A 23,327-nucleotide genomic window follows, 5' to 3' on the forward strand; every position below is an offset into this window, starting at 1 on the left:
TGACTATCAAAATCAGTTATTATTAAGCTGTTTAAGATCGAAGTTAATCTAGATTAATTATTAATCTTACTAAATACTTATGTTTGGTATGGGGTAATAGAATTAAAAAAGGAATGGACGAGGCAGTGCAGTAGAAAAATAAATAAGATGGATTGTTACCATTTCATTGAATTGTGTTGTTACCATGTAAGAATGAAATGAATCATTACTTTGTGTTGTTTGCTAGGATGAAAAATACAAAGAAATATTAACAATGGCAGTGAATGGTGGTAGATGGTGGTGGGGATGTTATTAGACGGCGGACGTGGTGCCTAATTATTAGAACGTCCTACAATTGCAGCAGCGGTTGCAATTGCAGAACCTCGCACCGCCGTCCTTTTATTTTGTCATGTCAAGAAACTATCTTGACTTAACCACCACAACCTCTTAACACCTTGATATATATCAACTACATACACCCATAAAAAAGCTAAAAGCCTTACCGATATAAGAAGTCGACATTATTAACCCGTTACATGACCAACCTGTTTGGTTCCAAACAATGTTAAAAAAGGTTTTAAAATAACTTTATAAATTAATTACTGTTTTCTTAATTTATCTTTTTATAGTAGATAAGAAAATAGAAAGAAATATATATATATAGGTAGATGTGAAGAAGATGTTTACCAATTACAAGCCACCGATGAGATTCTCGATTTATATGGAAGTAGATAAGTAGGTGGACCAAACCAAACCAAGTGGCAATGAAGTGTTTATCTATTGCACACGACTGTATGCACTCTATGGCTTTATTTGGACCCACCAACCTCGAATGGGAGTTTAAATAAGATTGGTTATTTGTTTTTATTTTCGGTTGGTTAGATTACTCGGTCCGCAACAACGGGGTGACGGTTTATTAGTAAAACAAAACCTTTAAAATACTTGGGTTTGGAAAGGAGAGGGTCTTGGGTTCAAGCCTCCTAGACAACAATATGATTAAAAAGTTCACTTTTCAAAAAAAAAAAAAAAAAGATTACTCGGTCCGTTTTATTCAGATTGATCATATTACTCGATTAGAATTCGGTTTCCATTATATTGAAGGAAAGCATCAATAAGTTCAATGACTCAAATTTCAGCATAGGTATTAACAATAATCTAAAATCATTACTTAGGATAAATTAAGTTGATGAAACTTGGTTTGTCTAGTCATTTCCTCGAACAAGTCAAGGTTATGATATAGTAAATGTTTAGTTTATCTTTTAGATTAACTGTATCTGATGGTTACTTTTTTTTAATGACAAACTTTTATTAAATGAGGCAAACTAGTACTAGGCTAACAAAAAATAACAATGAAGTAGTTCGAAACGAGAAATTACATTAATCTTTTTAATTTAAAGACTTAGACGAGAAATATCTTATAGTTGCTATATTTGTTTTCTTCTTTCTTTTCTTTCTAAAGCTAAAAATTAATAACATGATCCTAGATATCCTAATTAGCTATCGTTATTTTCTGTTAACATATATATAAAAAAAACTAACAATTCTACTGCTCTGTGTTCTTTTTTTTTACCGTTTTAAAAGAGTGATTACCCAAAACAACAATCAACTTTACTCAAATCATGAAAAGTGATGCGCACTTTAAATATCATCAGTTGATGTAACAAAATATCTAGGACATGTCATAGTTTTAATTTATTTGTATTCTTCACATTTTAATGTATGCTTGTACGACGGCTCTAAATGAACAATAAACTGATAATTGATAAAGACAAAAGAAAAGAACACCATCAATAGCAGCATCTTTGTACAACTGCAATCATCAGACTGTCAATTACACATTCTCCTCTTCATCACTATCAAGTATCAACTAGCACCACACCACAGCCCTTGTTATTGCTCCCAAAAGAGAAGTCCTAAATTGATGATTTTGCTTCTGTTCAAAGTGTGACATTTTGATAGTTTGCTTTGATTTTATAAAAGTGACTTATTTGAGAGGATGCATAATTATCATTTATACCACATATTCATATTTATAACAATTAAAAAATGCATTTTAAATTTAGTTTATATTTGCATTAACATGTTGCAAATATGCAATATTGTAAAGGGCAATTCATATAATAGTAACCAAGTTTTAAAAATGTTTCAATTAGATCACTCAAGTTTAAAAAATGTTCCAATTAAATCACTCAAATTTTATATTTTATTAAATTAAAGGTTTTAACATGTCTTTTTAGTCTTTTTGTTTTTTGTTTCACACATGAAGTTTTATTTTTTTATCTTTTTTATGTTGAAGTTGAATGGTGATGTGAATTTTATTTTTTATTTTTAAATTTTAATATAATTATCGTTTTTTAAAATTTATAAAATTTAATTACATATATTGCAAATTCCGACCCCTACATCTTATCCTACATTTCTTTCTTGACGCATAAAAAAAATCGGCGAGACTCAAGTTGAAGATTTAGTTACCCGATTTGAATAAAAATTGCATGACTGACCTTATTAGAACATTTTTAAAACTTAATTACTATTATATGACATTTTCTCTATTATGATTTATAAACAAAAAAAACTGCAAAGAAATCAAAGATTGCTTTATTGTAACATCCCGAAATTTCTAAGAATAAATAATTAATTTAATATTTATTTAAGATGAAAAAGTTTACTTAAGTTAATAGAAAAATAGTAAAATAATAAAGATGGAAGAATAAATATGCTAATTAGATATAATTAATTATGGACCAAAAAGGAAAGATGGGCTAAGGTCCATGGGCTTAAGGGAGTATAAATACCCCTTAAAACCCTAATCCTTTCCATTTTCATACATCTCCACACCATAGCCTACACCATCAAAACACACACTTAACCCAATTCCCGTTTTTGAGAAAACCACCCACAAAGACACAAAGATTCCCGGATATCTAGCCGTCGGATCGGTCTCAAATTTTAATTGAGTGTTCATGGTATATAAATGAATATTCCCGCCGATTAGATCTTCGATCAGAGCTCGGGAAGTCCGATTTTTATCAGAAAAACCATAGCAGCTCAAAAGTGAAGATTCCGGCAACTGTTCAGCTGTTCCGGTGACTGTAGCGGCGGTTTCCGGCGAAGGTGAGCTGATGGATTTGTAGATCGGGACGAGACGGTTCCGTGGCCACTTGAATCACTCAAATCGGAGTTCGTTTAATATGGTTTGAGCATCTCGAGTGATTTCATACAAAAACCTCAAAGGTACATTTTTGTTTAAAACGCTTACTTTTCATGAACGGATTTACATGAAAATTGGTAGGATGATAGATCGGTCATGATTATTGATAAAGTAATGAACTTGATAATAAACGGGTCAGCGGAGCACAGTTAAAGAAATGAATTACGATTTACGGTGAATGCAACAGGATACAGGTGAGTTTCTAGCCCCACTTCCTTGTTATGTTTTTTCGGGGTTGTGTGCATACTCAATGTGATAGTTAATACACTTAACTTAAGTGGTAAGTGTATGCCTTGTATGAATTATGTATGATGATTGTTTGACGGTGTATGAACGATCTTCGGATATTCCATGGACCGTCAGGTGGTAGTTAATGATATGATTGATATATATGATATGATGTATGAATGTTGTATGTATGAATATATATGATGTATAAATGATGTATGAATGATTAAGTATGATGTAAGCATGATATGTTGCTGGTACGTGGACGCTCTTCGGAGATTGTCTGTATCGTCAAGGAAAGTATGTAAAGGATAGGTATGTTATAGTAGTACGAAACAAAGGGAGACCGGACCCTGATAATATCCGAGGACGGAGGGTGACCGGACCCTGATAATATCCGAGGACGGAGGGTGACCGGACCCTGATAATATCCGAGGACGGAGGGTGACCGGACCCTGATAATATCCGAGGACGGAGGGTGACCGGACCCTGATAATATCCGAGGATGAAGGGTACCGGACCCTAACAATATCCGAGGTATGTAGGGTGAAATGCTCTTTATAATGTAAGGTTAGTTACGTGTGTATTGTATATGTTAAAGAAAGAAAGTACAAAAGAATGAAAGTATGTGTATGGAAAAACGATGAATAGGTTAAGTATATAATATGTATCTTCGGATACGTATATAAGTAAGTATGTGTATGTATTGTATGATGTGCAATTAAATAGAACTCACTCAGCGTACCTGACTTTTAGTATGCACGCAGGTGAATATGTTTAATGAGCTAGCTTGAGGAGGGCACATGGCATGGATTGAACGGCTGGCATCTGAAGATGGAAGAAACGATGTTTTAAATATAACATTTTATGTTATGATGTTAAAGAAAAGGTTAATGTTTTGTATCGAATGATTAAAGTTAACGTTTCCGCGAAAGTTTTTAATGAACTCTGATTTGTAGAACTGTTTTTATGAGTAAATCCAACGTTAAAGTATGGCTACTGGGAACGGGACCTTACATTTATAATATGAACAAATTTACATGTCATAGTTTAAAAGTTTTTCCTTTTCTTTTCTTTGTTTTAAACTATCATTGAATCCCCCACTTGTGGTTTAATGGTAGGAGGTTTGGGTTCTTTAGTGAAGACTCAAGTTCGAATCCTATTTGTGTCATATTTGGGTGAATATTGGCAATGAAGGATTTGAGTTAAGTCTTGTGCAAAGGTTGTCAGTTCGAACTTTGAGCTCACCGTGTGTTACGCCAGAGAGTTCTGCTCTTGTGGTGGCACAACGGTTGTCAAGCGGCAATCGGCGGTATGGTTTCCCGGGGGAACGCCCAAGCCAAACTCTAAAGCCAACGCGGGCCCAATTAAGACAACATAGTCTGGCCAGAGTGGAGCATCGAGGCTCTCCAAATTTAAATAGTACGATAGCTTAAATACAAGAAACTCGCACTTCTTAAAAAAACTACCATTTTATCTTATAATAGTGTGCCTCATGGTAAGATCACAACTCCTATTTTACAATTGTATCATTTACCTCTTCTATCTCTCTAATATGATTGAGGTCACGACTCTTCTCTTTAAATGATGGGTCAACTACTCTTATCTAGAAATAATTACCAAATACAAATAGGTGCATTTGTTTTAAGTTTATTTTATAAATAATTTTCTTCCTCTTGAAATCTTTTAACTTAGGCTCTAAGCTCTTGTCGGCGTTGATGCTGCCGTCTTTTAAGCATGAAAATCTTGGATAGAAATAATTTTGAATTTAAACCCTTTTCGTTATTTGATCATGCTAATTGATATGTCAAAGCATGGACTTGATTATCATTGTAAGTGTAGTATGTGCTTCACCTATCAAATACATTCGTAAGTTTGAGTCTAAACAAACATATTATTTATATTCACTTTATTTAATATAACTCATTCATACATATTTAATAACTACTCCCTCCGTCCCATAATAAATGTTCAGATTTGAAAAACACAAAGTTTAAAGTGGATTGAATGATTACTATTTTTTACCAAATGACAATAATGCCCTTGAAAAGTGGGTCCATCAATATTGTTTATTAATGTTAGTCGTGTGTGTTTAAGAGTAAACTTGAATATTGACTAATAAATTTTCAAAGTAGACACTTGTTATGAGACAAATAAAAAAAATATGAACACTTCTAATGAGACGGAAAGAGTATTATTTTGTATAAGATAATTATAAAATATATCGAATAATATATATCATGTTACATATGATATAAGAAATATAAACTGAAAAGTAGTGATTACATCGAAATATAAGGCAAACGGATAACAAATTGTGTCGCTACTCCTTTATAAATTGCAAAACTCAATATTTTAAAAACTACATTGACTTAATTTATAGAGTTATAACATATTAACATTAATATATATGACTCATTAAACTCCGTTAAGTAACTCCACAACTTCACTACGTATCTTTTTAAAAGGAAAAGGATAACAAAACGAATATATTCAAAGATACAAAAGTAAGATAACAATAACTTGAAAAAGAATAATTTCTTTAAACAACAATAATATCTTAAATCATTTTAAACACATAAATCGGATTTCCATTTTAATAAAAAATAAAAAAACACAATCAGCCACTTAAATGCCAAATGTTTCCACTTCATGCAAAACCTTAATCCCGATCATGAAACCTCCACCGTCCGATTAATATTAAACATGCGGCTGCACCGAATAACCCTAAACTCAATCTCATGCTGACGTGTCACCTTATCTTCATCCATCCTCTGTCTCTCACTATAAATACCCACCGCTAGCTTCTTCACTCCGGCTATATTATTATTATTATTAATTAATAATATTATTATAATGGCTCCGGCGGTTTTGTCAACAGTGGCTACTGAAGTTATTATTCCGGTGTGTGCGGTGGTGGGTATTGTGTTTTCGTTGGTTCAGTGGTATCTGGTGTCCAAAGTGAAGCTTACACCTGGTGGTGGGAATAATAATAATAAGAATGGGTATGATGATTATCTGATTGAGGAAGAAGAAGGTGTTAATGATCATAACGTTGTGGTGAAGTGTGCTGAGATTCAGAACGCCATCTCTGAAGGTTTGCTAGATCTTATTATGCTTGTGTTTTGGTTTATTGTTTTGCTTGATTTGTTAATAGTTGGTGTTAATTTGATTTTGAATTAAGATTTGATGAATTTGATTTTTTGTTTGGATGGTAATATCATAATTGGATCCTTTTATTATAATATTACAAAATTAATAAGAAAAAAATTAATAAGAAAAAGAAAGTAATATGTTGATGTGTAATTGGTTGGATAAGTGAAGTGGTGGTCCTATGTGATCCCTGATGCTTTCTGTTGAGGTGTGTGTGGGTCGGTTTCGGACTTAAAACCTAAACCAAAATGTTGTTGTTTTTTTTTTCTGTGGACTTGAAACCTAAACCAAAATGTTGTTTTTTTTTCTGTAAGGGTTGGGTTTTGGGTTGATTTTTGAAACCGTTTGGTTTTGGTTTCAGTTTTGATCATTTGAGTTTAAAAGTTTTAGGCCGAAAAAGAAAGGCCAAATATAATGTATTTTATAGGTATAAATAATATTGTTTATTATTAACTAATTGATAATTATAAATTTGAGTTTAAAAGTTTTAGGCAGAAAAAGAAAGGCCAAATATAATGTATTTTATAGGTATAAATAATATTGTTTATTATTAACTAATTGATAATTATACATTTGGTCAAATATTATATTTGAGGTACATATTTAGTTCGGTTCATTCGGTTTTATTACATTTTATAATATGCAAAACCAAAACCGAAATGTAAGTTACGTTTTTACAAAAACGTAAAGCCACACCATTAGTTTTTATTTCGGCTTGGATTTTTTTGGTCTTTTTGGGTTCGGATAGGTTTTTGACTTTTTTCCGGTTTCTTGCACTGATTTTTGGTCACATTTTTGGGCTTGACACGTGTGGGCCCGAAAAAGTTGACCCGACAAAATGAATTTTGGCATCAAACTTTTGGCCTAATATAATAAATTTTAGCCTAACTTTTTCATTAATGCCTTATTAATGAATTTAGGCATTAAACTTTTGGCCAAACAAGATGAATGTTAGCCTAAGTTTTTCATCCTGTTAATAGGTATATGTCTTTAGGCATTAAACTTTTGGCCTAACAAGATGAATTTTGGCCTACATTTTTCATTAATGACTTGTTAATAGGTATATGTCATAAATCCAATACGGTTCGGTTTTGTGGTTCGGTTCATTATGGTTTGGTTTTTGACCGAGTCTGCGAAGCATACCGAAACCATACTTTAATTGTTTTTTGCTTATCTGTACTTTCGGCTAATTCGATACCTGTTTATGGTTTGTTTTAAAAATACAACAGGTGCAACCTCTTTCTTGTTTACCGAGTATCAGTATGTTGGTATTTTCATGGTGGTTTTTGCAATCCTGATCTTTGTGTTTTTGGGCTCGGTCGAGGGGTTCAGCACCAAAAGCCAAAGGTGCACATATGATGTCACCAGGATGTGCAAACCCGCGCTCGCAACCGCTGCATTCAGCACAATAGCCTTTCTGCTCGGCGCCATCACCTCGATCATCTCGGGCTTTCTCGGGATGAAAATAGCTACTTATGCTAACGCAAGGACGACACTAGAGGCCAGAAAAGGTGTTGGGAAAGCTTTCGTGACTGCGTTTAGGTCGGGTGCTGTAATGGGCTTTCTTCTTGCTGCAAACGGGCTTTTGGTTTTGTACATTGCGATCAATCTGTTTAAGTTGTATTATGGGGATGATTGGGAAGGGCTTTTTGAGGCGATAACGGGTTATGGGCTTGGTGGGTCTTCGATGGCGCTGTTTGGAAGAGTTGGTGGAGGTATATACACTAAGGCTGCTGATGTTGGTGCTGATCTTGTTGGGAAGGTTGAAAGAAACATTCCGGAAGACGACCCCAGGAATCCAGCTGTAAGTGAATATTTCTGAATTCTGATATTATCTGTTTTTCGTTACAAGTCAAAGTAAGTCGAAATGTAAAATGTTTGTTATCGGTTGAAATGAGCCGGGCTTTGTTGTATTGACCTACAACACATTTTGTTTAAATTTTATAACTTTTGTAAAAATGTGTAAAAATTTAACACATAAATTATGCTGTTTTAATCTTTTGGTAATAATCTATTTTTTTAATAAAATGATTTAGGCGGTTTTGGTCTAAATGAGCCCAAAAAAACTCTAGCTACTCGAGACATGCAGCTCAAGCCGAAAAATAAGCTTGTTTAATAAACAATTCTGAGCTTCATTTATCGTTTATCAAGTTCTAACGATTGCCTTAATGCGCTTATTTATATTTGTACATTGTTTATAATTACAAAATTTTTTTTTTGATAAAAATAACTAAATAATAAACGAGTCAAACTCGAGGATTTATAAATAAAGCTCGAATAGTTTGTGTTTCTAAGGTTCATGTTCTTATCACAGGTGATTGCTGACAACGTTGGAGATAATGTCGGCGACATAGCTGGAATGGGATCTGATCTTTTCGGCTCATATGCTGAGTCATCATGTGCGGCGCTTGTTGTTGCTTCCATTTCATCTTTTGGAATCGAGCACGACTTCACTGCAATGTGTTATCCATTGCTTGTGAGTTCGATTGGGATTCTTGTTTGCTTGATAACCACACTATTTGCAACCGATTTCTTTGAAATCAAAGTTGTTGATGAAATCCAATCGGCATTGAAGAAACAACTTATCATCTCCACTTTTCTTATGACTATTGGTGTTGCAATCGTTAGTTTCATTGGGCTACCGACATCCTTCACAATATTTAATTTTGGTGTTCAGAAGGTCGTGCATAACTGGTAAGTAAAAGTTTCTTGTCATCCTTCACAATATTTAATTTTGGTGTCAGAAGGTCATGTACAACTGGTAAGTAAAAGTTTCTTATTGGTTCATTTGTAGATTTTAGGGGTGCACATGGCTTGGTTTGAGCTCAAACCGGCAAAAACCCGTTGACTTGGTCTAAATTTTTTTATTAGCAGTTAACTGATTGTTATACATTTGGGCCTTCAATTTTTGGACTACACCATTTTCCACTGTTTTTACTCAAAAAAACAAAAAGTAAAACACATAAATTTGATAAGTCGTTTTTTAGCTTTTACGAGTTCGCTTCGAATATAAAAGTCAGTTTGGTTTTTTCGGTTTTCAGTTTATGCAAAACTTAAACTGAAGATAAACTTGATTTTTGAAGAAAACGTATACCAAAACCGTTTGTTTTGGGTTGCGTTTGTTTATATTCGTTCTGGTTATATCGTTTTTATTTCTGGTTTCGTGCACTGTTGATACCCAAGCTAATTAGGTTTTCTAATCTAACTTATGATATTTGTTGCAGGCAACTTTTCTTGTGTGTGTGTGTCGGTCTGTGGGCTGGACTAATTATTGGTTTTGTGACCGAGTACTACACCAGCAATGCTTATAGGTATATTTATCTTAATATTCTTACATTTAAATTTTATTTATGTATAATTCTTTAATTATTTTAATTTTTTAATGTGTGCAGCCCAGTGCAAGATGTTGCTGATTCCTGCCGAACTGGAGCTGCGACAAATGTTATATTCGGTCTCGCATTGGGATACAAGTCTGTGATTATTCCTATATTTGCGATAGCAATCAGCATCTTTGTTAGTTTCAGCTTCGCTGCAATGTATGGTATTGCGGTTGCTGCTCTCGGTATGCTTAGCACCATCGCCACAGGGCTAGCTATCGATGCTTACGGGCCCATCAGTGACAATGCTGGTGGCATTGCTGAGATGGCGGGTATGAGTCATAGGATCCGTGAGAGGACAGATGCCCTTGATGCTGCTGGGAACACCACGGCCGCCATTGGAAAGGTGATTTGTTTTAGATAACAGACCTGTGACTGGAGTAACAGATGTAACCGGACTGAAATAACCAAATCCAAATAATCATTTATCATGATTCTCACAAGTTATTGATATCATTTCAGGGATTTGCTATCGGGTCAGCTGCACTAGTCTCACTAGCACTATTCGGAGCCTTCGTGAGCCGTGCAGGCATCGAAACCGTTGACGTTTTAACCCCAAAAGTCTTCATCGGTCTAATAGTCGGTGCCATGCTTCCATACTGGTTTTCTGCCATGACTATGAAGAGTGTGGGCAGTGCCGCCTTGAAAATGGTGGAGGAAGTTAGGCGCCAGTTTAACACCATCCCGGGCCTCATGGAAGGCACTGCAAAGCCCGATTACACCACTTGTGTTAAAATCTCAACCGATGCATCTATTAAGGAAATGATTCCACCTGGTGCGCTTGTCATGCTCACTCCTTTAATTGTTGGCACGCTTTTTGGTGTCGAGACTCTTTCGGGTGTGCTTGCTGGCGCGCTGGTTTCTGGTGTCCAGGTAATATTTGTTTTCATAAAAGTTGGTAACTTGTTATGCAATTAGCCCATATTCTTGAGTTAAGGTTAACCGATTCGTGGCGTTCAGGTGGCGATTTCTGCATCAAATACTGGTGGTGCATGGGACAATGCCAAGAAGTATATTGAGGTGAAAAAATTATTTGTTAAGTTTTTGTTAGTGTCTCATATTCGTCTTATGTTTTATCTTTTTTTAATAAAGTAGAAATTTTGAGAGATTTTATGTATAAAAAATACACTTTTGGCGACTTAACCGGAACCAGTTTGACTCATTTGTCGTGTTTGAACTATTTTGACCATTTTCGTTTATCGTCCAGGCTGGCGCATCAGAACATGCAAGGACCCTGGGACCAAAGGGGTCTGAACCACACAAAGCCGCTGTGATCGGTGACACCATTGGGGACCCACTCAAGGACACCTCGGGCCCATCGCTCAACATTCTGATCAAACTGATGGCTGTGGAATCACTTGTGTTTGCACCCTTCTTTGCTGCTCATGGTGGTCTGCTCTTTAAGCTGTAGTCCACATCCATCTTTTAGCACCTAAGTTGACTTCTCTTTTAAAGAAAAAATGTTAGTTCATAGATAGTCAGATGATGATGATGATGATATGATGATAATGTTGGAACATGTTTTTTTTTTGTTCTTTTATGTTGGACCAGTTAGGTTTTAGATGGTTGCTGTCTTTTTTATGGTTTTTGTAAACAAGACTGTATCTCTGTTTTTAGAGGATACAAGATGTCTTATGATATTGCCACTATTTCTTAGCTTTTTATATGGTGTTTGGTTTTCATTCAGGAATGACTTATGACACTATAATGGAGCTTCTTTTAATGAGACTTGTGACTTGTAGTCAAACTTGCTTTTCTACTACCTTCATATATGATGTCATTGCACTACTTACAAAATATTTGAGAATGAGACACGTTGTCACATAACAAATATATCAACTTGAAATCAGCTTTTGAATATATTAAGACTAAATATAAAAAGGAAGGGGTTCTATTAGAATAAATGACCAATTTATGTGTCTAGCACATGACTAAACCAACCAAAATGATAACACTAACTAAAAATGTCCAAAATGATAACACTAACTAAAAATGTTATCGAAGAGCATTTGGCGGCTTTTTTTAATTACCTTATCTCTTTCCTATGTCATGTTAATCGTGGGACCAGTCAATAGGGGACGCCTAATTATGTCATACATTATTTAAATTAGTTGCACTATCTTCTATCATATTTAACCATGTTTTTACAATAATCATAAAGTAACAACTGCACCACTTTATTGCTTGAAGAGCATATCTTCACGATATTATTATGTCATGGGAAGATTTAGACTCGAAGTTAACCAAATAACCGAGTTTGTTTAAAAACATAACGTTGAATTATCGATACAGGATAAGGTCGTGTAGGTTGAATGCAGCTCACAAGTCAATTATAGAGGGACTATTTGGTTATATCTTCATACTTATAATTACGTCGGTTTATGTATGAGGCTTCAATACCTTAAAAACAAAACATCATCTTTCGATCGAACGTGGATTACAAATTGTTACTGCAACTAATTCATCCTATTGCTATTGCTCCGGATCCTAAACCGATAACCTAATCTAATCATGGTATGTATCTAGCATCTTTCTTTTGGTTTCTCCTAATTTAATTTCTTTATTAGGTTAAAAAAAACTTCAAATTGGGCAAATAATAAAGAACCCATGGATTTAGCTAATCGATTTGTGGGTAGTTCATGTTTCTTTTTCTGGGTGTTTGTTTAATTGATATGATAAGCAGTACTTGAATAACAATTATGAAATTGGGGGTTTGAAAGCTTCTGGAAATAATTTATAGTTTAGGTTAAGTTTAGTGTGATGTTTACTATCAAGTTTGCATCTGGGAACATGACTGGATATCAAGTAGCTATTTTTCGAATTAAGATGGTAGTTTTTAATATATTTTTGATGTTCAGTGAATTGTGCCTTCCAACTGTTCAACGAAATGCCTGAATGGGTCTTTTCTATTGGAATTTAGTATTTTGATACTTAATAGTTGGTGTAATTATAATTTTTGACTGTAGGTTGAAACCTTTTGTTATTTTTGTGAGCTAAGAGTTTGAATTTGAATACAATATTTACATGTTTAAGATTGTTTTGCTGTTTGGTGGATTGTGTCTTCCAACTGTTCACTGAAATGCTTGAATGAGTTTTTTCTTCGAGATTTTGTATTTTGATGCTTAATATAGTTGGTGTAACAGTAATTGTAATCTATAACTATAGCTTGAAACATTTTGTTGCTTTTGTAAGAAACTGAAAAGAGTTTTGAGTTTGAATACAGTATATACATGTTTAAGATTGTTTTGATGTTCTGTGAATTGTGCCTTCGACTGTATGATAATATGCCTGAATGGGTCTTTTCATTGAGATCTTGTAATTTGATCCTAAATAGTTGGTGTTATTATTATTATTATTATTATTATTTGTAACTATAGTTTGAATCTCTTTGTTTATTTTGTAAGCTTTTGAAGCCCAATAATTTGAATTTGAATACAATATTTACAAGTTTAGAGTTTTTTGCAGGATATGGAGAACGATGATGATTATGTGGAATACGTCCCGGTTGCAAAACGAAGGGCATTAGAGGCACAAAAGATTCTTCAACGAAAGGGAAACACTTCCACTTTAGAAGACGAAACCGAAAAATCAAAACAAGCGAAAATGAAACCGAGTTTACTTGTGAAAGCTACCCAACTTAAACGTGAACAACCCGAAGTCACACCAACTGAACAAGCAGTCCAACAAGAAAAAGAAATGATGGAAAATCTCTCTGACCGGAAAAGTCTAATGTCGGTTCGCGAACTCGCAAAAGGTATAACGTATTCTGAACCTTTACCAACGGGTTGGAAACCGCCTTTACAAATAAGAAGAATGTCTCAAAAAGCATGTGACGGGATACGGAAACAGTGGCATATTATCGTTGACGGTGACGATATCCCACCACCGATTAAAAACTTCAAAGATATGCGATTTCCAGAACCCGTTTTGAGAAAATTGAAAGATAAGGGAATCGTGCAGCCAACACCAATTCAAGTGCAAGGCTTGCCCGTTATCTTATCGGGACGTGATATGATCGGGATTGCCTTTACGGGTTCAGGTAAAACTTTAGTGTTTGTGTTGCCATTGATTATGATGGCGATTCAGGAGGAAATTATGATGCCGATTGCTGAGGGTGAAGGCCCGTTTGGGTTAGTCATTTGTCCGTCTCGTGAGCTTGCAAGGCAAACGTTTGAGGTTGTTGAGGAGTTTTTAACTCCTTTGAAGGAATACGGGTTTCCTGAAATAAGGCCGTTGCTTTGTATTGGTGGTGTTGATATGCGATCGCAATTGGATATTGTTAAACGAGGTGTTCATATTGTGGTCGCGACACCTGGCAGGCTGAAGGATTTGCTTGCAAAGAAAAGGATGAATCTTGATAATTGCAGGTAAATATTACATGTTTTTATTGATTATTATGTTACCCATTTCACCCGTGAGTGATATATAAAAAAACAAATTGAATGTTTTTAGGTAGACGGGTCAAAATCGTTACTTTTCTATCCCACACGTTTATCCCATTAGTGATAAAAAAAACCCCAAGTTTACCATTTTTAGGTAGACGGGTCAAAATTGTCACTTTTCTTTATATCAAGCATTTTCAAGTTTCTTGTCATCATATTTGGATAAATTTCTTATATACCATTCCAAACATTATTGAATTTTTACTTAGTGAACATGCTACCCCTTCCAATTTTATTTGTATAAACCCTATTGTTAATGGGTAAAAATAAAAAATTTCAAGTTAAAAATGGGTAAAATATTAAGCTAAAAATGGGCAAATAAAGTTTTGAAGTTAAAGATGGGGCGTATACAAAGTTTTTGGAAAAAGAAGGGTAAATGGTCAGTTATTAAATTATTTTAATGAATTGGGTATTTTTGATATTTTAACTTCTTTTTATGAGCGTATATATGAAATTGCCTCTTATTGTTTAACTATAAATATACGGGCCAATAAACATGTGATTTTATTCAGGTATTTGACTTTGGATGAGGCTGATCGATTAGTTGACCTTGGATTCGAAGACGACATACGCGAAGTATTCGACCACTTCAAAGCACAAAGACAAACACTTCTCTTTTCCGCGACAATGCCCGCCAAAATCCAAAACTTTGCCCGAAGCGCTTTGGTCAAACCCATCACGGTTAACGTGGGGCGTGCAGGGGCCGCAAATCTTGACGTCATCCAAGAAGTCGAATACGTTAAACAAGAAGTCAAACTCGTGTACCTCCTCGAATGCCTCCAGAAAACACCCCCACCCGTTTTAGTTTTCTGTGAAAACAAAGCTGACGTGGACGACATCCACGAGTACTTACTATTAAAAACTGTCGAAGCGGTAGCAATTCACGGCGGGAAAGATCAAGAAGAGCGAGAATACGCGATCGCATCGTTTAAATCTGGTAAAAAGGATGTTTTAGTAGCAACTGATGTGGCATCAAAGGGTTTGGATTTCCCAGACATTCAGCACGTGATAAACTATGATATGCCAGCAGAGATTGAGAACTATGTCCATCGGATCGGGAGAACCGGTCGATGTGGGAAAACGGGGATTGCAACGACGTTTATTAACAAGAATCAAAGTGAAACGACGCTTCTTGATTTGAAGCACTTGTTGCAAGAAGCGAAGCAGAGGATACCACCTGTTTTGGCTGAGTTAAACGACCCGATGGATGACGTGGAAGCTCTAACGGACATGAGCGGGGTTAAAGGGTGTGCTTATTGTGGTGGGTTGGGTCATAGGATTAGAGAGTGTCCTAAACTGGAGCACCAGAAGACTCAACAGATTGCTAGCTCTAGGAAGGATTATTTTGGGTCTGGTGGTTATAGAGGGGAGATATGAGGGGTAAAATGGTCTTTTGATGTTGAAGTTTTCAATGGTCTTTTGTTTTTGGGTTTTTCTTTTATAGCCAGACTATGGCACTATGTCTTTTTTTAGTGTTCTTGGAGTTACTATTCATTCAAAGGGTTTGTTTTTACGCTTAGTTTCCTTTATACTCCAGTCCTGAAAGTATGGTTTTTAAAGACTCGAAACATCCAGGCCAGGTAATTGGACATGTATACATATATGGGAGCGGTTGTGTGATTAATTTTATAAAATGTTACGGGTATTATACGATAAAGGCCTTTTTATTCGAAACATGTTCGGGTTAAAAAGAACGGGGGGGTCAAAATTGGTTTAGAAACCGGTTTGGAGGAAAAATGTTCGACCCGATCAGATCAGCTTGAAATTTGAATCAGGTTGAAACCGGTTTGAGACAAAAAAAAAAAGGAAACTGATGTTTTTGGTATGTATTTCAAATCAGGTCGGGTCCTAACCGGTTTGAGCCAAGCCGGTGTTTTTGTTGTAGCGGGTCGGGTTATAAACTGGTTTTGTCGGTCCAAACCGGTTTTTTAGACCTCTATAACTATAGGATCCTTGTAAAATCAATAGATACAAGGTTTTATATGATCCTTTAGTGTGGCCATTTCATGTTGTGATGATTGTTTAATAAACCAACTATTCAAGTTCACTCGGTATAAAAGAAAACTAGAAAATACAACAGAAATAATGTGTCCTGATCTACATCTAAACCCAAAACATCTAAATCTGGTATTGATTAATGAAACAAATGGAAGAAACAACCTTTTCCTACTTTATCTTCTTAAATGGCGGTTGGTTCCCTTCATCTTCCTCATCATCTTCATCATCCTCATCATCATCTTCATCATCATCGTCGTCATCTTCATCATCATCCTCATCATCTTCATCATCATTAGCATCAGAATCACTATCAGCGTCCCCTTGTTCATCATCATCTTCCTCATCAGATGAATCTTCTTCGTCATCATCACTGTCATTGCCCACATCAGCATCCTCGTCATCATCACTATCATCCTCTGTTTCACTGCTGTCTTTGCATTCAGAATCAGTGCTTGAAACCTTGTTAAGATCACTAAATGGAAAGCTGCACAGATGTAACCAAAATGAGTCCGTTCGTTGGATAGTCAAAACACGTTGGAGTGAAAATGGTCACCTTAACCACTAACATAAACATGTTGAACCACTTAATTAAACAAATTATAGATAGTTAATGTGCGTCAATTATGTTTACAAAATAAAAGGTATTACAATATTATGCATTTAAAATAAACAGATTTTGCTATGTTTGACCTGTTTGACTCCTTTGTCATGCTCCTATCTAGAGTTGACTAATTCATAAGCAAATAATCAGAAAATGTTAATAGTAAAAACTGTATCACGCATACCTCTTCTCTGCTTCAAGCAGGTCAGATAAAGCATCAGCATTGTTGAGTATCGATCCAATCTGAAAAGATAAATAAATAAATAGATTCAAGAAAAAATAAATGCAATGGTTAAGCGTTATTGGAAGCAAATTCATTAACATCATTAACAGATCTAAACAAGAATTTCCGTTAAATCCGATCCAACACAGGTCTAAGTCTTTAACTAAACCAATCAACTGCTAAACTAGGGGCGAGCAAATAAATATATCTAATTCAGTTAAGTCATAACCTAATTAACGAAACCGGCTGTAAATATATCTACTCAAACTATGTGATACATAAATGTTTATCAATAGCACATAACTTCAGGCAACAAAATGATACAAATACTTAACCGAACCAAAACAGAAGTAACTGAAAACTGTGGACCGAATTAACCAAACCAAACAGATTATTATAAATAATAAATAAGTGAGATCTACATACCGTAATCGAAATCGAATCATAAAAGCAACAATAATATCTCAAGTTTACATAATAACAGCATAAATCACACCAAAACAACCTAAACTTATATCATAAAATCAGAGTAACACAGATCTCGTAATAATAATAATAAACGATGATATTAATAATGCAGTGCAGCTTTACCAGAAACAGAAGCCAGCTGATAGATCTCTCAGCAGCTACAACAGTTTGAATCATCAAATTGAAGGCCTCTGCCGCCGGAGCACCGCCGTAAGACAGCCGATCAACCTCCATTGCTGAGTGTCAGTGTGTAATCGACAACGGATATGCTTCTAGGGTTTTTGTTTACACAAGGATTAGGGCTTTTGTTTCTGATTGTCTTTGTGATTTTGACCAAATTTAAACAGGTCAAAGGCTTATCCCTAACCTGTTAAGTGAGTGAGTTGTCTTCTATTCTAGTGTAACTTATCACATCCCGAGGGTCACACATGAGTATTACCGTTACACCTGCACCGTCAGTTCATTTCTACACTCAATTACTCATAAAAAATTAGTGATAGCACGTACCCACAAATACCATTAAACGTTTTGTTTTTTGTTTTTAATTTGGTTGTCAGATTATAAAAGGAAAATAGTGTGGTTTATGTGGCAAATGTTTACCACATGGGTTTGAAGCCATGTATGGGTACATAAGGTGACGGTGGTGTTACCACATGGTTCAAAGTTTGCCATAGGGTGTCTCGTCCTCCCTCATAGGCAAAGAATAATTTAGACCGAGCTATGACATATTTGTCAATAATAATTTATGTTGATGGTTGGTTTAATGACAGTCTTAACTTTTATTTTTGTTTGACAAGTGCAATCACAATCTAATGAAGAAGTAAACTATGTTAGATTGCTAGCCCTTAGTAAGCAATTGATTGATCTTTATTCCAATCTGAATGTTGTAGCTGTTTTAAAACACAAAAACGAAAGTTATGTAAAAAGAGAGTTACGTCTCTTTTAGAGTAGGATTGTTTTTTTTCTTTATTTGGGCAAAAATAGAACTGTAACTTGTTAAATTGTTAGTATAGACAGTGACGGAACCATAATTTTTAGACTAAGGGGTCAAACTTTGTTTCTTTTACTAGTATACAAGAATATTTTTTATCAGCTGATGTACACAAATACATATGCGTGCCAATTGATATACAAAAGGCTAAATAAGACTTTTTTCTTAGTTACTTTTACCAAAATAGTTTTAGTATAAGACATATACTAATAAAAAAATCGTAATTTTATGTTTTTAAAAGATTACAGATTAAATAAAATAAAAAAGAATTTAGTTAAATTACTAAAATACAATGTATGTGTAGTACGTAATATCATACACAAGTATACATAAAGAGTTGAGTTAATATTTTTTTAATTTAATCAAATCACTATACACAAGCCTGGGATGTGAGATTTGTAATTTACTTGGTTAAACCCGTTACCTTTCACCTTTGTACTTCATGATATTAAAAAATAATAATAACTTTCATTTCTTTATTTTGCTTTCTCTTTACTTTCTACTACTTTTGTTTTTTCCATCACCACAGTTATTCAACCATTCGCCGGAAAGAAGGTTTGTTATGTTATGTTATGTTACATTCACTCGATCTTTTCCCCTTACTACAATCACTCTAACCGTAACAATTTAACATTTCTAAAGCAAAAATGTTTCACAAAAATGAAACAAGTTTTTATCATCAAGATTCAGCTAAAATTCAAGAAATGTTACTAACTTGAAAATTTTAAGCAAGAACATTTTACAAAAATGAAAAGGTTTAATAACTTTATTATCAAGATTCATCTAAAACTCAAGAAAATATTACTAGCTTGAAAATCTAAAGCAATAATGTATTACAAAAACGCCAATAACTTTATCATCAAAATTCATCTAAAGTTCAAGAGAATGTTACTAACTTGAGAATTGACACCAGATGAGACGAGAACATTGAGAGTGTGAGAGAAAGCAAGACCTGTGATTCTTTTTGAGTGACCTTTAAGTTTGCTTTTAACCTTTATGATAAAAATAATGATTGGAATTAAGAAAACGGAAAACATTGAACTTTTATTCCCAACACATTGTTGTTCATATTTTCCTTCATTGGTTTTAGCTGAGTTATGTTTGTTCATTTATGTTCAGTTACGTTCGTTCATTTATATTGTTAATGAACAGACATAAACAAACACCAACTCGTTCACTTTCTTAACAAACGAGCACGCATTGTTCGTTTACTTGTTCGTGTTTGAATAGACATACCGAAGGGAGTCAACTCATCTAATCTAATATAATCTAACCTAACCAAACCCCCAACTTCAATATCCCTCTTTCATAATCACCACCACCACCACCTTCCTTCCGATTTCACCACCCAAATGGCCTCCGACCACCACCACCACCACCACCAGCAACACCGTCCGCACCGTCTGTCTCTCCCACCACGCACCAGCATCCCAATCACCCCATCCCGTCACTACCCTCCTTTCACCCCAACCCCCACCCCTTCCAAACACCGTCCATTCACCACCACCAAACACCGTCATCATCGTTTGTCTCCATCCTCCGTGTTCCTCGTCCTTCTGTCCCTCCGTTCCTTATACTCCCTTCTCCCTTTCCTCCAATCCTCCCCTTCCTCCTTCTCCATCTTCCCTTTCTCCTTCCTCGTCTCCCTCCTTTCTTTTCTTCTCTCTTTATCCTTCTTCACTTTCTCCAATTCCAAAAACCCTAATTCCAAATCCATCTTCCAAACCCATCACTCAATTACCAAATCCCAACAGACCCTTCTCTTCGCCAGATCACTCCTCCTCGCTATCGTCTTCCTTTTACGCTTCCAGGCCCTCCGCTACTGCGGTACCGCCGCCATGATCCTCGCAGAAACCTCAGGTTATCTCCTATCACATTTCATCCGAACCCCTAATAATAATAATAGTAATGTAATTAGACTCGGGTCGGACAGGGTTCGTGGGTTTTTCGCTTTGTTTATTGGGTTGTTGTTGTTATCCATTAGTTGGGACCGGGTTGATTGCTTTCCCTTTTCGTTTGTCAATCTTGGTGGGTTGGGGTTTTCGTCGTTTCTTGTTGCGAATAGGGAGAAATGCGTGAGGGTTTGGCCGATGCTGCTGCCCTTTGTGTCGGGGTTTTTGAGTGGGTATGAACAAGGGTCGATGAACTGGGTGACGATTAAGGAACTGGGTAGGAAAGAAGTCGGCTTGATTTCGTTGTTTTATACGACGATTGTGCTTTTTGTTCCAGCTGCGATTAGTATGTTGGTGTTTGAAGCGGAGGGTGGTGATTGTGTTTCGATTAGTACTCTTGGATGGCCGTTGGCTAATACGGTGGTTTTTGGGGTGCTTTTGAGTGAGAGTTATGTAGATGATAAGGTCATGCGCGTTAAGGATTTTAGGAAAGAGTTTCTTGTGACGTTTGTTTGCACGGTTATACTTGAATTGCTTTATTATCCTGAGCTTTCACTTTGGGGGTTGTTGATTTGTGGTATGTTGCTAGGGATTGGTGTGATGGAATTAGACCCTGTTCGGTTGAATTCTTTGGATTTAGGGTTGGAGGAGTCTGATACGTTTATAACATCGGTTATGAAGTCTGTTCGTCATATTTTGAGTGAAAGAAAGTCGAGAAAGATTGCGCTTTTTTTGTTGATTAATACTGGCTATATGGTGGTGGAATTTGTAGCTGGTTTTATGAATAACAGTCTTGGGTTGATATCTGATGCGTGCCACATGCTGTTTGATTGTGCTGCGCTTGCGATTGGGCTTTATGCTTCGTATATTGCACGGTTGCCGGCGAACAGTCGCTATAATTATGGGTGTGGGAGATTTGAGGTTCTATCTGGTTATGTGAATGCTGTGTTTCTTGTTTTGGTTGGAGCGTTGATTGTTTTGGAGTCATTGGAGAGGATATTGGAACCGCAGGAGATTTCGACTTCTAGTTTGTTAATGGTTTCAATTGGCGGACTTGCGGTTAATATGGTCGGGTTGATCTTCTTTCATGATGAGCATCATCATGCCCATGGTGGGTCGTGTTCACATTCCCATGAACATAACCATCATCATGGTCATGCTAAGCATGATCATGAACACCATCATGGTGACGCTCAACATGACCATGACCACAATCACCATCATGGTCACGCTCACCAGGACCACGACCATCATCATGGTCATGCTAAGCATGATCATGAACACCGTCATGGTGACGCTCAACATGGCCATGACCACAATCACCATCATGGTCATGCTCACAACACTCATCATGACCACGACCATCATCATGGTCACACTCACCATGACCATGACCACCATCACGGTCACACTCACCATGACCACGACCACCATCACGGTCACACTCATCATGACCATGAACACGAACAAAAGCACCGTCACCGTCATATTGATCACAACATGGAAGGCATATTCTTGCACGTTTTAGCCGACACTTTGGGAAGCGTTGGGGTCGTTATCTCAACACTTCTCATCCAGTACAAAGGATGGTTGATCACGGACCCCATTTGCTCTATTTTCATATCCATATTAATCGTGTCATCTGTGATACCATTGTTGAAAAACTCTGCTGAAATATTATTGCAAAGAGTTCCAAGAGATCACGAGCACGAGCTAAAAGCAGCTGTGAGTAGTATCATGAAGTTAAAGGGTATATGTGGCATTCAAAACTTCCACATATGGAGTCTTGCAAACAAGGATGTTGTCGGCACTCTTCATTTGTATATTTCTGCAGAAACAGACCAGGTTTCTTCAAAGAAACAAGTTTCAGACATTTTACATAATGCAGGGATACAAGATTTAACATTACAGGTGGAATATGTTAAATAGTTTCAAGAAGGTGTTCAAAATTTAAACTTTGATAATGGGCAGTGCATGATCAAGATTTATGAGTTTTGTGTATTTGATCATTAAATCTTGGAAGACAAAGATGGGAACTTTGTTGTCGGGTTGTTAGGAGTGAGTAGAGAGAGATGGGTTTGTATGGTTGACCCGGATATTGACATTATAAAGGTGGAGGAGGTATTGGTGTCTGGAAGTGGAAATAGGTGTATTGGTATAGAGCAGCATGCAGTGTTCTGTTGATGTGTTTCAAACAACTCAACATGTAAACTAACTTATTTTGATTTTGGCAAAATTATAGGTGAATTATGTTGGTTTCAACATTCTATTTTGTTTTTTAGATTATACTAGTTTAATCTGTCAATTTGATTAACCCCATAATATCACTTCAGTCTATCATCTTCCAATCTGAAAAGATAAATAAATAGATTCAAGAAAAAATAAATGCAATGGTTAACTGTTATTGGAAGCAAATTCATTAAACAGATCTAAACAAGAACTTATTCTAATCAATGCTACCTACCACACACCGTGATTCAAAATGTACAAAATCGAATGTCTCACCTTTAACAAACCAATCAACTGCTAAACTATTCTAGGAGTGAGCAAATAACCAAATTAACCCGGTGATTCAGTTAAGCCATAATGGATATCCAAAGTTTGTGGTTCAGTTTTGGTTGTGGTGTATCTATCCAAAATATGTGATATATTATAAATGTTTTTCTTTCCAAATTTTACACATCTATTTTCTTTTTTTAAATTTATGATGCAACTGTTTATTACATAGCTTGGAACATCATAACCAAGTTTTCAATTGGAACTA

The 23,327-nt window shown here is 35.6% G+C and overlaps 4 protein-coding genes across 5 annotated transcripts in view; 3 read left to right on the top strand and 1 right to left on the bottom strand.

Moving 5' to 3' along the window:
- Nucleotides 1–5,933: 5,933 nt before the first annotated feature.
- Nucleotides 5,934–23,327, top strand: part of LOC143583388 (pyrophosphate-energized vacuolar membrane proton pump 1) — a 148,073-nt gene continuing 130,679 nt past the window's right edge. The window contains exons 1-8 of one of the 2 annotated variants that reach the window (XR_013144159.1): nucleotides 5,934–6,515; nucleotides 7,801–8,375; nucleotides 8,886–9,265; nucleotides 9,796–9,882; nucleotides 9,964–10,294; nucleotides 10,411–10,821; nucleotides 10,909–10,968; nucleotides 11,156–11,447. Coding sequence is in view for 1 of the 2 variants with exons in the window: in XM_077065705.1 (XP_076921820.1) it covers nucleotides 6,275–6,515; nucleotides 7,801–8,375; nucleotides 8,886–9,265; nucleotides 9,796–9,882; nucleotides 9,964–10,294; nucleotides 10,411–10,821; nucleotides 10,909–10,968; nucleotides 11,156–11,359 (2,289 nt within the window). In the remaining variant the exon portion in view is untranslated. Of the gene's footprint in view, nucleotides 6,516–7,800; nucleotides 8,376–8,885; nucleotides 9,266–9,795; nucleotides 9,883–9,963; nucleotides 10,295–10,410; nucleotides 10,822–10,908; nucleotides 10,969–11,155; nucleotides 11,571–23,327 lie in introns of those variants that run through there. The other variant, XM_077065705.1, reaches the window with a different exon arrangement.
- Nucleotides 12,400–15,822, top strand: LOC143583298 (DEAD-box ATP-dependent RNA helicase 35). The gene is made up of 3 exons (XM_077065640.1): nucleotides 12,400–12,462; nucleotides 13,414–14,315; nucleotides 14,903–15,822. Exons 1-3 carry the CDS (start codon nucleotides 12,460–12,462, stop codon nucleotides 15,765–15,767), a joined length of 1,770 nt encoding a protein of 589 aa, XP_076921755.1. The 5' UTR covers nucleotides 12,400–12,459; the 3' UTR covers nucleotides 15,768–15,822.
- Nucleotides 16,458–17,967, bottom strand: LOC143581193 (uncharacterized). Its single transcript, XM_077064026.1, has 3 exons — nucleotides 17,804–17,967; nucleotides 17,174–17,232; nucleotides 16,458–16,872 (listed from the first exon to the last, which is right to left on the bottom strand). Exons 1-3 carry the CDS (start codon nucleotides 17,912–17,914, stop codon nucleotides 16,557–16,559), a joined length of 486 nt encoding a protein of 161 aa, XP_076920141.1. The 5' UTR covers nucleotides 17,915–17,967; the 3' UTR covers nucleotides 16,458–16,556.
- LOC143583324 (uncharacterized) lies at nucleotides 20,156–22,855 on the top strand. Its single transcript, XM_077065664.1, has one exon. The coding sequence runs from the start codon at nucleotides 20,510–20,512 to the stop codon at nucleotides 22,490–22,492; it is 1,983 nt and encodes a 660-aa protein (XP_076921779.1). The 5' UTR covers nucleotides 20,156–20,509; the 3' UTR covers nucleotides 22,493–22,855.

This window comes from Bidens hawaiensis, unplaced genomic scaffold (genome assembly GCF_021521415.1).
Source record: "Bidens hawaiensis isolate Kalapana, Puna unplaced genomic scaffold, B.hawaiensis_p1.1 tig00001511_1, whole genome shotgun sequence".
NCBI classification, from domain to species: domain Eukaryota; kingdom Viridiplantae; phylum Streptophyta; class Magnoliopsida; order Asterales; family Asteraceae; genus Bidens; species Bidens hawaiensis.

Excerpts from the sequence above, each read along its gene's own strand:
- LOC143583298 (XM_077065640.1), top strand. Across the intron at positions 14,316-14,902 it reads ATGAATCTTGATAATTGCAG|GTATTTGACTTTGGATGAGG; the intron begins GTAAATATTACA and ends GATTTTATTCAG.
- LOC143581193 (XM_077064026.1), bottom strand. The coding sequence starts at position 17,914 with ATGGAGGTTGATCGGCTGTCTTACGGCGGTGCTCCGGCGGCAGAGGCC. Across the intron at positions 17,233-17,803 it reads TCAGCTGGCTTCTGTTTCTG|ATTGGATCGATACTCAACAA; the intron begins GTAAAGCTGCAC and ends TTATCTTTTCAG. Across the intron at positions 16,873-17,173 it reads CTGCTTGAAGCAGAGAAGAG|CTTTCCATTTAGTGATCTTA; the intron begins GTATGCGTGATA and ends ACATCTGTGCAG.
- LOC143583324 (XM_077065664.1), top strand. The coding sequence starts at position 20,510 with ATGATCCTCGCAGAAACCTCAGGTTATCTCCTATCACATTTCATCCGA.